The sequence below is a fragment of the Ruditapes philippinarum genome, unplaced genomic scaffold (genome assembly GCF_026571515.1).
Source record: "Ruditapes philippinarum isolate M1 unplaced genomic scaffold, ASM2657151v2 ctg11589_1_1_1_1, whole genome shotgun sequence".
Classification (NCBI taxonomy): Eukaryota; Metazoa; Mollusca; class Bivalvia; order Venerida; family Veneridae; genus Ruditapes; species Ruditapes philippinarum.
This window is the reverse complement of record NW_026855190.1, coordinates 12,513-29,437: the sequence shown is the minus strand read 5'-3', so window position 1 is coordinate 29,437 and position 16,925 is coordinate 12,513. Positions and strand designations below refer to the sequence as shown.

The 16,925-nt window shown below is 32.4% G+C and overlaps 1 protein-coding gene across 1 annotated transcript; it reads left to right on the top strand.

Annotated features, from left to right (window-relative positions):
• Positions 1–5,570: 5,570 nt before the first annotated feature.
• Positions 5,571–15,207, top strand: LOC132742396 (uncharacterized). Its single transcript, XM_060730810.1, has 6 exons — positions 5,571–5,697; positions 7,557–8,573; positions 9,885–9,994; positions 10,345–10,539; positions 12,607–12,769; positions 14,070–15,207. Exons 1-6 carry the CDS (start codon positions 5,655–5,657, stop codon positions 14,165–14,167), a joined length of 1,626 nt encoding a protein of 541 aa, XP_060586793.1. The 5' UTR covers positions 5,571–5,654; the 3' UTR covers positions 14,168–15,207.
• The last annotated feature ends 1,718 nt before the right edge of the window (positions 15,208–16,925 follow it).

Genomic DNA, 16,925 nt, shown 5'->3' with positions numbered 1-16,925 from the left:
TTTTTTAAGCCTATTATAGCATTCGCCACGATATGGCCAGTTATGTGTTGACGTGTCGTAAAAATCCAAACAAACAAACAAACAAACAAAACGTTGGTTGGTTCGGACCTTAACTTTAGATCTGAGATTTTGGGCACCATATGGCCAGGGAAGTTAAACATACGGATTTTGTGCAACGAATACTAGTCGTTAAATGATCAACCAATCTATCGGCACTCTATGGTGAAACTGAGCGTCACCCCTTGAAATTACACGAAAGATGTTAAAACAAAGAATGAAAATATTATCGCAAAACCGTGGTTTTCGCTATATTTGGGACCACCAAATCGACATTCTTTTCGAAGAAATGAGGAAAAGAATCTATGATTCATACATGCAAGCATGTTATGGGGAAATAAATAATTTGAATCGGCTTCATTCTTGCGTAATATTTCAACATGAATTCGAGCTTGAGAAATAATATTACCTTATGTACCATTTACGAAAGTGAATACCGAATAGCATTAACTAGATATAGAACTTTGTCACGTAGTAGAAATATTGAAACCGGAAGATATTACAACATTCGAAGGGAAGATAAATTCATTAGGTTATGTTATATCATGTATCAATTCGAATAGGAAATCTTTTTTAACTAGTTTGTCCTTTTTATCGTGATTTAAGAGAGAGAAAAATATTTTCAACATTACTTCTGTTATTGTCCGAATATCAAGAATTTGAGTTCTTTTATCATCACATTCGAATAAAAACTATTTGTTATGTTGCTTACTTTATAAAATATGCGAATTTAAGTCGCACAAGTAAAACACAGTTCATACAACGTGCTCAATCTTTAATTAGTTTATCTCACGATTATTTTCGTTTTTTTTCTTGTTGGTTTATTCCCCTCGATAATCACAATTAGGGATTTTTATTTTTCTATTTTATGCGCTGGAGGTATAAACAGAAACCTTATGTAGCTGGATGAATAGCTTTTTCAATTTATATTTAAATGATTAATACTTCTTTCAGTATTGAATGTTAGTTAATATTAATTAAGTTTTAATGATCATTGATAATTATGTAACCTCTTCTGTAAACCAGATTACTTTGTATATGTATACTAATACCCTATTTATTCCACCAAAGCATTCCCTTATTGCTATGGTAAGTAAGTAAGAAGTATAGCTATATATTTTATGCTAACACATGAGAAAATTGGTTCATTCATGTGATAAAATCCAAAGCACCCACAGTATCTCTGCCGGACTATTTCTGTTTCATTATACTCCAAAATGGTTTAGGCAAAACATTTAAAGACAGCTTTCGGGTGCCAAAGATCTATTGGATATTGATAGAAACGCATAAGGAAACAAAGTAACCGTTTGACTGAGGCATTTTTCCTTTTTCAGTGGTATCCGCATCATAGACGAAATGGTTTAATTTTTATGTTACAACAACTTCAAAATATGTAATAAGATGTACAAAAGTAATGAGTCTAAAACTTTAAAATATAGACTGAAATTTCATATTTCAAAAATACACAAAAAATACCAAACAAAAACACAACATGTGTACATTATTATAAATAATCAAGTATGCCCGCTAGTTTGAACCATCACATAGAAATATTCTGTAATTAAATCTATAGCCCAAAAATTTAGTGAGCTACCTTCTCCACGACATAAATATCTTTCAGAATAAATATCATTAATTTCCTTTCTAACTTAATTGTGGTTCTGATTTAAACTTTTAATTGCATTTTAGGTGTAACATTTACTTGAATCGTATTTGTTTTTTATCTGTATTGCTGTTTAATTTATTTAAAAGTTTAATTCGCTAATATAACTGTAGACACAACTACAGTTCAAGCATAAATTTACCAAATTTACATTTTCTGGGAACCTTCATTTTAATCTAAATGTTAAAGCATTCTTCAATTTTCGATATTCGAGCTTACATGAATATATAATGAGACAACATTTTACTTAAGTTGACTATAATACAGCGGTTTATAAAGCTCTTCTGCTTACCAGTGATGATTGAAAAAAAGTCGTATGTATTCAATTGCCTTCCATAAAAACAAGATATGGATAGATGAAAAGGTCCCTCGACAGATGTAGAACTCATAAGAGTATTAACTGTACTTTAGGTTTCTGTCATACGCAACATTGTAGACTTTTTGCCGCTTGCCGCTAAATATCGCACCATTGTGGCTAAATGTCGCAGTTGTCGCTAAATGCCGCAAAATCTTCTACCGTTTCATGTCGCAAAATTACATCTAAATGTCTTACCAAATTTATGTTTGTTCACAAATCATAAAAATAATCCACTAATGTTAAAAAGTGTCTTATACGATCATTTATGTGTTTTATTTATTTATTTGTATTTGGTCTAATGTAACCATGACCATTGTAAGACTTTCACTTGGCGGTGATTAATTTTATTTAAATTGCCTTGTCAAATAGGAACATATTCGGGCTAAAAGTGAGGTTTGGCGTGCCTAAAACTGGTTTAAACTCCCCAGTGGTAAAATATAATTATGTTTGTTGGTTGGTAAGTATTGAATTCTCGTACGTCTTTTAAAGTTGGGAAAACCCTTAATACATCAGTAAACCTTGTATCATTTTGTCGTCGGATTATTTGGAGTCTATAACATTTGAAATATTATCATTCTCTTCTTGTAAGATGTTGGCTGATGAAAATGATGAATATTCTTCAGAAATAACAGCTACTGATTCATTGTATGATTCATTAGTTTAAAGGGCTACAAGTACCAAGGTCTTTACTTGCTGCACATACCATCTGCACAATATGTTCAAGGTCATGTAGAAAACTTTCTTGAATAATAAGATCCTCAGAATTTAAGGAATCTTTTAATTTAGAAAGGCTTCTTCTGCTGAATTGAAACCGAATTCTGTTCTAAATGGTAAGTACAATTTTCTTAAATGATTGCCTAGATCAATATTGGTAAGTAAGTTATGTTTCTGGCAAACTGATTTAGGAATTCAAAATCGACAAATATTGTTTCTTAAACATGACTTCGTATGATGATGTATCTGAAGCCTTTTAACTGAATAGTACAAAATTTCATCTGACTGTTCACTTGGTAATTTTGTACTTATTTCTGATTACAAAAATGTGTATTACTTGCTTTAGAACTGTTTTTTAAGAGTCGATGCATTTTCAATCTACAAAAAATGAGTAAATGAGGGCTTCCTCTATTTTGGTATTCAAATCTTGCAAAGTAGTCTGAAATTATGCCGAAAGGAGGGTTTTCACCTTTCAGAATATACTTTAAGGACGCTTTCATGTTCTTTTAAAATGAATCGAGGCTAGAATGTGGTCTTTTCTCATAGCATCACTTTTTAAGCATTTATTGACAGGATCAGTGTAGTTTCTATTAGTTAATAACATGTTAAATTCTGGGCAACGGCAATCATCTGCTGACAGTGTAAAAAAAGATGTAAAATGACCAAGACATATAACTGTTACTAATGAATTTCCCAACACATTACACAAGTATGCAGTTGTTCTTCTCATAGACTTGATAAACATAAAGGAGTTAGCACGTAGATTCGATCTGTGAATCTGCGAACATTTGTAGCTTCAAGCCTTTAGACTATTCTTATGTCATTATGAAGTACTATGATTTTGTGAATGTCGTTTAAGCTTTAAGAAAAATGTTTAAATAATTGAAATTCAATGTAATCTATTTTTTTATAGAAAGTTTATAAATGAAAACGTCTTGTTCAAACGAAATGCCCGAATCACGGATTTGCGCCGAAAAAAAGATACCTAAAATCCTAAAATACTTGAAATCCGAAAAAGTAGGCTGTCTAATGTAAAAAACAACAATTTTGGACAAGTATTTATAATTTAAAAACCATTCAGTCGTTATCGGTAATATTAATACTTCATTAATGTACAAGAACATTAAAAATTAATTTTACTTAAGTAACTGATAATACCGGATAATTCGTTTTCTTGACTGTGTGCTTTTTGCTATTTTCAAGCGCATGAGTTAACGGAATCGTGAACGTTATTGTAATTGGTTGTTTCATTTATTTTTGACAAAATCTGTTGAATGATTCAACCTGTAAGAGGATGCCTGGTTAAATAGAACTTATAATATGTAGTTATACTATACTTAAATATCTAAAACTTTACTGGGTAGTAAAAAACACATAAATGTAGAAAGTTCGTTTCCAGAGCTCATTTAGATTAATTAACAATTGAACCTGTATACGATGTCGGAAAAATCCTTTATGTTATTTTACTATGGCCAATCAGATTCCGAGATTTCTGTTTGTTCGGCCGAGTGACCAATGCAATTTTACATATATTCAGTTCTTCCCTGTAAATTTTACAGAGAGTCCAACCGAAAGCAGACAGACTCCTGCCGAAAAAAGGTTGTTTCAATGTTGAAAACGGGAGATGCAAGCTAGTTTTGATTGTTTTCATCTTATTTCTGCTCGTCCAGCTGGGTCTTCTGTGCTATGTTACAAACAAGGTTGAGTTATTAAGGTACGTAAATCAAGAGAATGACAGATCTAGTTGATTTCAAATAAAATCTACAAGCTACATGGTTGAATACCAATGACGACGCGGACGTTTCTATGAAAAATCGGACGAATTTAACATTTTCTCGCGCATGTACAATCTGCATAGGGTAAAAGACCATCGCCCTACATAGAAGTGTAGAAGTTCATAGATAATTCTGAGTAAGTTGACGTTAAAAAGTTTTGTGAAAGAGAATTTAACAAACAAAGCAAAAGATGCCTAAATAGCTTTGTTGCCAGGATTGTCATTAAAAGATATGGAAAAGATAATTTTTTTAAAGAACTCTTCGACAACGAGGGACTTGAAATTCATTGAGATAATTGTTGTAAAAAATTGATAAATAATGACCAGAGTATGTGAAGAGTATGTGATAATGTATTTTCATGAGCATGTTTTTAGTATTCAATTTGCCTGATTTAATCATTTATCCGATTTTACTGTGAGCCAAACAATCACATATATATTAAAGATATTTAAGTTATCTTACAATTTTTTAACATTTCCCAGATGCATTGCGAAATAACACACGTACATTTAAATCTAGGTAAATCCATCCCACAATGTTTGTCACTTCACAAAATTAATTCAAAATATTGATAAGATTGGTATATGTTAAAGTTATTAAATTACAATTATCATAAGTGTTCGTCATTAGGAATGTCATGTAACTAAAATTACTATTTCCGGGTGAGATAACTTTCAAGTTTGATAAAGCCCTTAAGTACATGTAGGAGAAAACAAGATAACAAAGCAATCACGACATCTTTTTAGGAGGTGAATGCTTTAATAAAGAAACTAGAAAACCTTCATACACCCTCATCGGGTATTTAAAGGAAGATATATATAAGCGAGGCATTTTAACTCTAATTTAGTAAATGCATGTATAGATGCGTAAATGAAGGAAGAAATAGTAATGTAACTTACATAAATTAACCATTGCATCGATTATTTATCAAAATAAACAATTCTAAACTTATGATTTATCATTAAGATTGTATCAATTTGTTGATTTATTTATTTATTTTTGAAGTGCTCCAGATTCGCAAAGTAATTCTGCAAATGGTGATCCAATTGCTGCTTCTCTAACCGATCAAGATGAAGGGGAAACCAAAATGCAGAATATGTCAGATATGCAAATGTTTTTCTTCAATAAAGGTAAGACCCATTTTAATGTTGAAATCTACTTGTAATGCTACGCACTGTACATTTTTGCATCCGATATTCATATAACAAATCATCCATATTTGTGATTTTGATATTGATGTACTAAATTAACCGATGATTTCAAAATTTGTCACAGAATAAGCTACAGTAAATAAACATCAAATGGCCGCCCTTATATAAACTCGTTTAACAATATAAGTATCTTACAGCGGCTTCCTGTACAGACCGGAATATTTAGCTCGAGGATAATTGTTTACGAGTTTCCGCTAAACAGTTACCTGAGAGCTCTGTGACGACAGACGGTGTCTGACTATTTTTCTTGCATATTAAATATTTCGGAAAGAGATAACGAAAACTTATTTTTACATGTCGCACTTTGTCATATAGTAGTGTATGAATTTACAACTTCATTCATAACAGCAAAATGACGTCATCCCAAGAATGTAATTTATTCATAAAAGGCGCGCAGGAAATTACAAATTACATTCAATGATAAAGCGGCTTGTTCATGTTTTAGGATCATGAGGCCGACATGAGATAATAATGTTTTTAATCTGAAGTTAATAATTGTGCTGCACAGACCGGCTGCAGTGCGACGACCTACCTTCGCATATCAATTGGTCTAGTTCATTGCATTTTGCATGTCGTACGCTATCCATTTCACATGGTTTTAACTTAGTTGATAGTGAAAGAATTCTTTAAAATATGATAAACAAGATCGACAAGGAAAGGCGGCGCTCAATGAACGCAGCCTAAATCCGACCCAATAACAAGCGTCGGTAGCAAGGAGCCCAGGAAGACCCTAAACAAAAACAGGACAGGGCACAAGGCAGAGCACGGCAGGCAAACCACTACATAAGAATAAACAACCAGCAACCGATTAGGAACCAAAAGAAAACAAATAAATGATTGAATATTAGGCCCATAAAGTCACATTAAGCAACATTTCGAAATTTTACATGTAAAAATCTATAAGACGTTGTTATCAATTACAATATCATGACTTAAACATTTTAGTAATAAAATCGCATCAATCTTTCAAATATAATGTTGATGATCGTTTTATTTTACACTCTGGTGTCGGTGTATAAGTTCACCATAAAGCTCTCTGGTCATTCGCCTCACACTTATTTTTGAACGTGTTTGTATTAACACATTGACATTTAAGAAAATAAAGAATATTCGTAGTCAAAGGAATAAGTTCTGTCTAAGATAGTTTATTATGCAGAGTTATTTTTGGAGAGAAAAATTAAGGCACATTTTGCCTCCATATTTTTTAATTCTCTTGAAATATTAAGCATGCGTTTAGTAATGCTATGATAATGGATTAAAAGCATATCAGCTGTCTAACAACTGAAGACAGTAGCACTGAAACGGAGTTAAGGTGTCATTATGGTAGCAAAATGTTAACCAAATAGACCATTGTACTATGACTTCTATACAAAATACTAATTCACTATAATTACACCAATTGCCAACATAGCAAAAGAAGCAACTAATTGTTCAACTATGCGACAAATGATTTGTTTTCACCTTTTACTATAATAATGTACGCGCGTTTATGATCCATAAAATATTTCAAATATTTATGAGCCACGTCATGACAAAACCAACATAGTGTGTTTGCGACCAGCATGGATCTAGACCAGCCTGCGTATCCGTGCAGTCTGATCTGGATCCAAGCTGTTCGCTTATAAACCCTATTACAAGTAGAAAAACTGATAGCGAACAATATGGATCTTCATCAGACTGCGCGGATGAGCAGGCTGGTCTGGATCCATGCTGATCGCAAACGCATAATGTTGGTTTTGGCGTGACGTGGCTCATTACCTTTGACTTCGTTTTTTCAGGAATAATGGTTGATCATAAGACAAGAGGTTGCACTGGTATAAAGGCAAAAGTGTCGTTCCCTAACATTGATTATGCCTTCTTTGGATATGATATTTATCGGGGCTTTCCGCTGGCAGATTCACGTGACCCTGGGTTTACTTATCCTATTTTCAAATCTGACTACTCATATATGCAGCAAACGGCAGACTGTAGATTTGCTATGCCTAATGGATATATCGCCGTTGCTAGTGTCTCATGTGTAACCTCGTTTTCCTCAACGGTGCTGGAAACTAAGAAAGGATTACAAGATGTTTTATCGACAATGACAGAAGTTAGTGTAGGTTATAAGGCTTTTGCGTTTACTTCAAGTTTCGGATATAGAAAAATGACCTCTACAATGGAGAGAAAGAAATCCGTTTACATAATATCTTCGGCTACTTGTGACTATTACTTTGTTAAGCTGCGCAAACAAATGCCACCATCATTTGACGATGATTTCCTTATTTGGCTGAGCAAACTTGATACATCTGATTCCAATACTACATACATTGAGTTTATGGACAGGTTCGGTACACACTTTTTATCAGAGGTCACGTTTGGTGCTAGATTTTCAAATGAGTATGAAATGTCTTTAAACGACTACCATTCTTTTATGGAGACTCAGTATAGTGCTAGTGTCCGTGCATCTTTTACTGGTAAGGTAAGTATTGGTGCTGGGTTAAGTTTAGAAACAAGCCAGCGAAAAGCGGCACAAGAGTTCTCGGAGACAGTACAAACCCACACCCAAACTGTTGGAGCAGCCCCGCCTTCAAATGGAGACGCAGTTACTTGGGCATCTGAGGTGAGAAATAACCCTGTTCCTTCTAAAATTATCTTAAAAGATATTGAGGATCTGTTTGTACCAGAATATGTTGCTTCACTTGGAATTGATTACGAAACTATCCGGTTTAACATCATTAAGTATAAGGAGGATTACAGACGATACAGAGAAGAAAACAATGCGGAGCTTTCATTTCCTGATGTATATAATAAAACAGGTAAATGATTATCTTATTATCTGTGTATACTTTATCACAATTATTTTAATGTGCTCTGTATTCGGCAAACAGTAGGCGTAATGACTGATAAAGTTTGCACTCAGTTGTAAATCTTCTCATTCCAATATTATTTTGACTCTATTTATTTTACCCTTTACCAAATCACTAAGGGCGTCCGTGATCGAGTGGCCGTTGACTTCAAACAACTTGCCCCTCACCGTTGCGGGTATGAATCCCAACAGGGACTTTGAATTCTTTCATGTCAGGAAACTATACTGCTAGCATAAGGAACGTCGATGGTTCGACTCAGGAACCCTATTGTACCTGAAGTAATGCATGAAAGGGCACCTGAGGTCGTCCTCTACCACTAAGGCCGGAACGTCGCCCGTATTGATGTGACGTAAAACCCAATAAAACAAAGATACCTAATCAGCTTTATCCATAAGGGTTTTCATCCCGGCATTTTATAGGATATTGTATTACTTTATAAATTTTATTTTACCGATAATTCCAGTTACTATCTTTGTTTTTTTTTTCATCAAAACTATCTGCCGTTCGTCTCTTCGAACCCGTCATTTCCATTGTCGCACGAAGCTCCATGTTATCACTGATTTGTACATTCGGTTTGGAAATACATTTCAATAGTAACAAAATATGATATATATATACAGTCACATTCCTCCATTTACGGGGCATCGGTCTATTTGAGACCATACTTGTGGGGTTTATATTTAATGTGGGGCATACATAAGGCCTCGCAACTCTGGCATGTTTAAAACGACGTATGGGGGCGTAGGCTACCCTTCTAACATAGTGCCCGTAGGCCGGTTTTAGTAGTAAATGATATATGTCCCACAAATGTATATATTTTTAATGGGGTTTTATGTTATTGGTCAATATGTTTCCACCTATGGTAAAATTAAATATATAGTTGATATATATAACTTAGTACCCCTTAGTTCTGTTGTGTGGAAATGTCATTATATGCCTACATAGTGGCATATATAAAAACTGACTGCATGAAATAATGCCACTCAACTCGGTCTTATAAATAGGCCCCGTAAGTGAAGATATGTGTGAATATATATATATATATATATATATATATATATATATATATATATATATATATATATATATATATATATATTTACCAGTTAGCTAGCTTTTAATCCTCCATTTTCAGACAATTAAACCTTATCACTTATATATGAGAAAACATACTTTAACATGTGTAGAACCATGCACATTGTTTAGCTTTGAATATTTTGTTAAAGATGTAATTACTTTCTTCTAACAAATCATTGACAGTGATGTGGAACGTGAAGAAGACTCTGTCGGTAAAAGGCGGGACTCAAGGTCAATGGGGTCATATTGATTTCTGTCCAGACAGACAATATGCCATAGGTTATAACCTAAAAGTAAGTCACATAAATATTCATGTAAAATGTCTTAATTATATGTAACATTTATTGCTCGGAAGATTTTTTTTGAGACTATAATTGTCTACGAGTATCTGAGATACATCGATTGTTGATTGTAAACTCTGTAAGTCCTTTTAATTTCATATAAGTTAATGCAGTTTGGCGGGTAACTTTCGACATATAGTTTTTGAATAATATGTATTTCTACAATTAATTTGACCAATAAAAATCGTTTGCCGCTCCCGTGCAACATATCTAACTCTTCATTTTGTTACTTTGTTTTTGAAATTACGAGAACATATATGATATAAGTGTAGACATGCTATTTGTTGTGAATGGTTTTGCAGATCGAACCAGATCAAGGCAGAGGAGATGACACTGCACTTAATGCTATAAAATTGATATGTGCCAACAGGTTCGGGAAACTCACTGGGAAAACAATTACGGCATGGGAGAGCAGATGGGGCTACTACAGAAAAGAAAGATTATGTCCTAAAGCAGGACAAACTGCCACTTTCCTAACTCGATTTCGTCTACAAATGGTATTGAAATTTAAAAAAAAACTGCATTCCTATAAAAAAAGATATATTAATATATTAAACAGCTGGTAAGTAAAATTGACCCAATCTTTGTAAAGCTTTCGTATCAAATATTTTTTCCATAAATTATTTAAATTATTTAAATTCATATTGATAAACATCACTTCCACTTCAAGATCCACAAGTGTATCTAACAGGCTTTCACTCACAGACACAAGTTTTTTCGCAGTGAATTACAAGTAAATTTCTTCATAAAACCCCATATGGATCTGAAAATTTAGCATCGGTATAAAATATATATGAATTTCCGCTGAACTAGATGTGCGCTATATCCCAATGGGAGGAACTAAATAAAATGATTTTTTGAAAGGGGATCAGTGGTTATGGTGCCTGCGTATCACAGATACATGTAAGACGTCAAAACAAATTTAAAAAACAGGCACCATATCCTAAGGGTGATTATACAGAATTAAAGTAGAAATACAAGAACCATCAAAGCTGAAAAAGTCAAATAGAAGAAACTAAAAATACCACAAACATATGTTTACATAAAAATTATGTCAAACAAATATCCGAAATAGACATATTGTCCGAAGTCGAGCTTGAACAACATCATCCATAAATAAAATTAAAAAACACTCAGCATACTAAAGACATTGATAGTAGCTTAACTATGTTTGAAATTTCATGATTATTTAAAAAGTACACGTATGGGAGTTTCTTTATTGTCACTGATTCCGATGTTTAAAATATATACAGAATATCAACTAGTATAACACATTACTTCTGTCCAGCAAACTCTACCATGGCAATATAAACCACTACAAATAAGAATATGTCTTATCAGTACGTTACGGTACGTTATTGTGTTGATTTCAAACACATATTATTATGTTACAATGACAATTTGCTATCAAAATTATAAATACATTTCCGTTCATGATTCTTCATTGACCATTGTCATTATAAATAGTCATTTGATTTTGCGTTGTTTATTCGACACGAGAGAAGAATATTTCTTTTGAGGACAGTTTTTATGAAGAAGATCACTTGTAATTCACTGCGAAAAAACGTGTGCCTGTGAGTTAAAATGTATTAGATACACTTGTTGATCTTGAAGTGATGTTTATCAGATGAATTTAAATAATTTATGTAAAAAGATGTATGATACGATAGCTTTACAAAGATTTGGTCAATTTTACTTGTCAGCTGTTTAATATATTAGAGTTTAGCTTGTCCAAGTAATGTTTCCTCAGGGGGAAATTATTTATCATAGGAGTAGTATTCTCCCTGTGTGAAATTTTTTGTATACTTTTGTATTTTAAGATTTTTTTTTATTTGCTACCATCAGATAGTTAGCCTATTGATTTAGTGATATTTAATTACCAAACACATTGACTAATGCACTTTTAGCCAAAGCTACGAAACCTTAAATGTTTTTAAAATTGGCTATTCAATTATTTATATGAAAGTGATCCATAGTTTGTAAATGGTTTTGTATATTACATACGGATATGAAGCCCGACTGGAATATTGACCATTCCTACTGAATATTCCTTTATTTTGAACAAAATCTCAATAACTGTTTTAATAAGGGTTTGTTTAATGTATAACATCGTTCGGTACTAAGTTTTTGTGAAAACTATACTTTCTGTCCGTTTACGCATTGCCTGTTTTGGGCACACCAGAACCCACGACGGAAAGAATATGTCGACAAAGACAACCTTAAAATCCAAAACAATATGCGTAAATAAAGAGAAAAGTCGGGACGGTAGAATCACATTCCGAATTTCTTTAAAAAAAAAGGCTTTGAATTTTATATAAATGTTTAAAAAGTTGAAAACTTACACTGTTATTGACCTACATGTATTTTCGCCTTCATATTTGGTGTTATAGCCACATATGGATCAGCGGAATTTCATATATATTTTTACTGATGCTCAATTTTGAGATCCATATGTAATACTGTAGGATACTGTAAGTGATAACTATTGCAGCATTTTGCAGATTATGTACAGATTATCTATTATATACATATATATTCATTTTGATCTATTCCATTACTTACAGCATGATAACGATCATATTGCTGCATCGTTTGCCACGTTTAAATGTCAAGATATAATGAAAACCACCAATGAGATTCAGCTAGAGATATTTCCAGGGAAAGGGGAGCCTTGGGGAAGATATTGGGTTGAGAGTGAAAGTTGCCCTCCTGAATCGGCAATATGTGGTTTGTACAGTTGGATCTTTTTTGTCATTGTATTATTTAAATCGTAATTTATAAGTTTAAAAAAACACACACGACCATTCGAAAGTAAGCTAAGTGAGGTTATATAAAAAAAATTATTGATTTAATGAACTAATGGTATACGTAAATTTTCGTGTAAGCCTTTACTGTATATAGTTACATTGGATATTGTGACATATGATATATTATGTCGTAACAAAAAAGATAATAATAACATGGCATTGCTCACAACATAACTTAACAGTATGAGATGAGTCCGTGAAGACAATTGATCATCTATAAAACTTTTCGTTTGAAAATGTGCAGTATGATAAATAGTCCTTCAAGACAAAAAAAAACGCAACAATAACAGTATGATGATCATCATCAACAACAAAAATAGCTATATTACAACGTCATACGAATGTATGATATGAAACCTTAAAATAAAAGAGATCTAAATTGTCAGATTTCTGCTAAGATTATAGAATAAAGTGAAATGAACGATTAAAGAATTAAAGCATCCCTCATTGAAGATTTTTATGTCCATTTTGTTATCATGTGATATTGAATTATTCACTTTGATTGGCTAAAGGCAGACGATGTACATGTAGAACTGTTCAAATCTTGTCAATTGTATATATCACCGTCCAGGCACGGCGATATTTACTTTACGTGATATTTCTATTTTTCTATCATTATTTTACCGTTTGCAGCGGAAGAACTTGATTGATGTCTTTGAAAATTATCAACGTTCCATTACAAAAAATAAATAGAAAATGAAAATTTATAGAATTAAAACATTCAAAGTGGCATCTCCCATAATAAATAGATATACAGATTGTATATCCTGCCTAAACCTATGTGTTTTTACTTTATTTTATTATTTTTCATTATTTTTTTGCATGTAATTATTCATACAATGGTATTTGATAATTTTCTTTAAAAAAATGTTTTATTTCACTTAAATCCAAAAATTACCAAAAACATACATATCGTTATTACACGCCATATGAATGATACAGACGGGTGACCTTCTAACACTCTCTCAGGTCTCCGGTCTCAGAATGTCAGGTCTGCAAAGACCTTTTTCCTTTTATCGATTTTTGTCAACTATATTCTCGATACAAACGTTTTTTGTTTTTTTTTGTTGTTGTTTTGTTTGCTTTGTTTCTTTTTATAAGAAAACAATTAGAAAAGAATTAAATAAAATATCTTTGAAATGTTAAACTTTTTCCTGCAGGAAACTATTTAACTTGTGTAGTAAATAGTTAACAACATTATTTTAAATACATTAATTTAGGTATGAGAACGAAAGTTGAAGCGCCACAAGGTAGCGGTGATGACTCCGCATTGAATAATGTAAAATTCTTCTGCTGTGCTCTCGACATTACCAAATAAGGAGTATGTTTTTCGCAAGAACATAAGTTCATATACGACAAAGACAGTGATTTGATTAAGAAATAACTTGTTTTTCTTATGATTTACACATCACAATTGTTGCTTCTTTGAGGGTAACTGTAAAATTTAATACTATTTTAGACTCATAAAAAAGAGAAAGTAGTGATATTTTAAAACGTGATAAGTCACGTGGAATCATGACACACGTTGATAAAATTGAATGAAACTTTTTTGTTTAAATTGTTTACTTCCATGTTATTTACTGTGTATGTTATCAAATTCAATTATATTTCTTAATCTGCCGTTTTACATGTAGGACATATACCTTTCTCGTAAGGGGCGTCCGTGGCAGAGTGGTTACGGTCGTGGGCTCGAATCCCGACAGGGACTTTGGATTCTTTTATGTGAGGAAGCTATTCAGCTAGCTTACAGAACGTCGGTGGTTTTACTCGGGTGCCCGTTCGTGCCTGAAATAAATAACGGAAGGGCACCTGAGGTTTTCCTCCACCAGTAAAGCTGGAACGTCGCGAAATGATCTATACTGTGTCGATGTGACGTAAAACCAAGTCAAAATAAAAAAAACTTTCTCTGTTGAATTTTACGTCGCACCAACACTGTAAATCATATTCCAACTTTTTAGAAACACTTCAGGTGCCCCATCTGTGCATTATTTCAGACACGAATGGGCACATGAGTAAAGCCACTGACAATCTATTAGTAAGCTTGATGGATTCCTCATATTAAAAAAAAACAAGTCCATGCCGGGATTCGAACCAAAAGGTGAATGGATCAATGGATTTGAAGCCAACGACCTTGACCGCTCAGCCAGGTAAGCCCCGGGATGTATACTTTTTTCTCCTATTAGACATGACTACTTTTCAGAGAAATTGTGAAAATTACATCTAGTGATATACCAAATACCTTTATATGACAATGTATTCTATTTGAGTTTGATATTAAAGATATAAAAAAAGAACTTTACAGAAAATAGCGTTGATATCTTTCACTATTGATATACATGTATTAAATTTTAAATAATATCTTTTTGTTCATTTATAATTTGTAGTTGTAAGAGGTTAACCGTCATTTCAACGGTTAAATATTGCAGCATAACCGAGATTCAACGTAATGGCGGCAGATCTGCGTTACATGAAATCCGTTTCTCTCGAAGTAGATTGCCAAGATACTTGTTATTCGAGTTTAAATATTTAATAAACTTGAAACTTGAGGAACCGAAAGTCAACTTTTTCATTTTCAAAAGTTATTTACTACCGTGTATCAGATTGTTATCAAGATGGGTTTTATTTCCTTTTTTCCTCGTTATTTTTCTTTTGTTTCACTATAACGTAACATGAGATATAATCAAGGAAAATATTATTTTAAATGATCTGTATGACACAGCAGCTTTAATGTTTTAGTGTAACAATAAGTTATCGTGTTCACATCTAAAATGTAGTATTGCGTGATCATTTAGGTCCTTTAAAAATATTTCTAAATGCGCATTATGATAATGTTAAAAAATCTTTTTATCTTTAAAAGTTGTTTTTTCAACTCTTTTATTTCAATTTTCATTCGAAATGTTTATGTTAGTTTAGTTCAAAGTTGAATGCCTAACGCACATAAAAGCATGTTTGGTATATTAATATTGGTATAATAAGACTTGCCATTAGAAGTCGGTGAAAATAAAAGAATCGGGACATGACATGTCTTATTATCTCTTAAAAAGGTATGCATTGTTCTCATTGTTTATTTATCTATGTTTTATATGTATAGATAGACTAGGTATAATTAAGAATATATGTCATTGTTTTCAGAAGGTTTGCAATTTATTTCTATAATCAATAAAATAGGACAGTAGACAGTGATATATTTTTATGGTCAAATAAACGTAAGTTGAGTATGGTTTGTGACGATAGATGTGGGCAATAGTTCGCTGCAAAGATCTGATTTATAGGGCTCATATATATCTACACAATTTGAATGAATATAAGATAAATGAATGTTACTAAATTAGAAATAATATACTGACTTATAACTAAAAGGTGAATTATAAAAAGTAATTCCATATGGTCAACTCCCTTCTATTGTGCTACAAATGCCAAGTTTCAGGCAAGATTTAATTTTGCATATAAATGTAAAAGAGAAACATTTTTTTAGTTTTCACTGATATTTATTCTGCAGGAAAATTGATTGTAATAAATTGGACATTTTCTATCATCATTTGGGTTTTTGCAAGGTTAATAAGCATTATAACATTGGTTATTCAAATAACTCAATCTGCAAAAAGAGAAATTTCCAAAGAAATTATTTATATCATATTTTTTTCATTGTGTATGTCACTCCTGAGGTCTGTAGAAAGACCGAACATTTTGTTTTCTGAGTCATAATAAAATCCGCATAGGGTTAGAATAAACCATCCCTTTTTAAAAAAAAAACTTTGATAACACGGATTCCAGACTGAAACAACGGTTGATCAATTTTCTCTGAAATGGTTTTCCGTTGATATACACAAGCAATTAATTTGCTCATATGCTGCTTACACCCTTCTCTCATAACCTTTGATTGATTGTCAAAAAAGGTAACACATATTCGAATAGCATACATAAAGAATCTATTAACAGATACGAATATGTTGATCGATCTTTGCCCGAATTATTGCTTTCATTTTTTATTTGTTTTTATTTTTATACGCTCGTGTGTATTGGCGTATTTTGGCGTATCAGTAGATACGCGACTGCAATGAAAATTATTAATGGAT

What these genes read in the sequence shown, in the direction of transcription:
- LOC132742396 (XM_060730810.1), top strand. Translation starts at nt 5,655, where the DNA reads ATGCAGAATATGTCAGATATGCAAATGTTTTTCTTCAATAAAG. An exon ending in CCATAGGTTATAACCTAAAA is followed by an intron (nt 9,995 to 10,344) that starts GTAAGTCACATA and finishes ATGGTTTTGCAG; the next exon opens with ATCGAACCAGATCAAGGCAG. An exon ending in TCCTGAATCGGCAATATGTG is followed by an intron (nt 12,770 to 14,069) that starts GTTTGTACAGTT and finishes ACATTAATTTAG; the next exon opens with GTATGAGAACGAAAGTTGAA.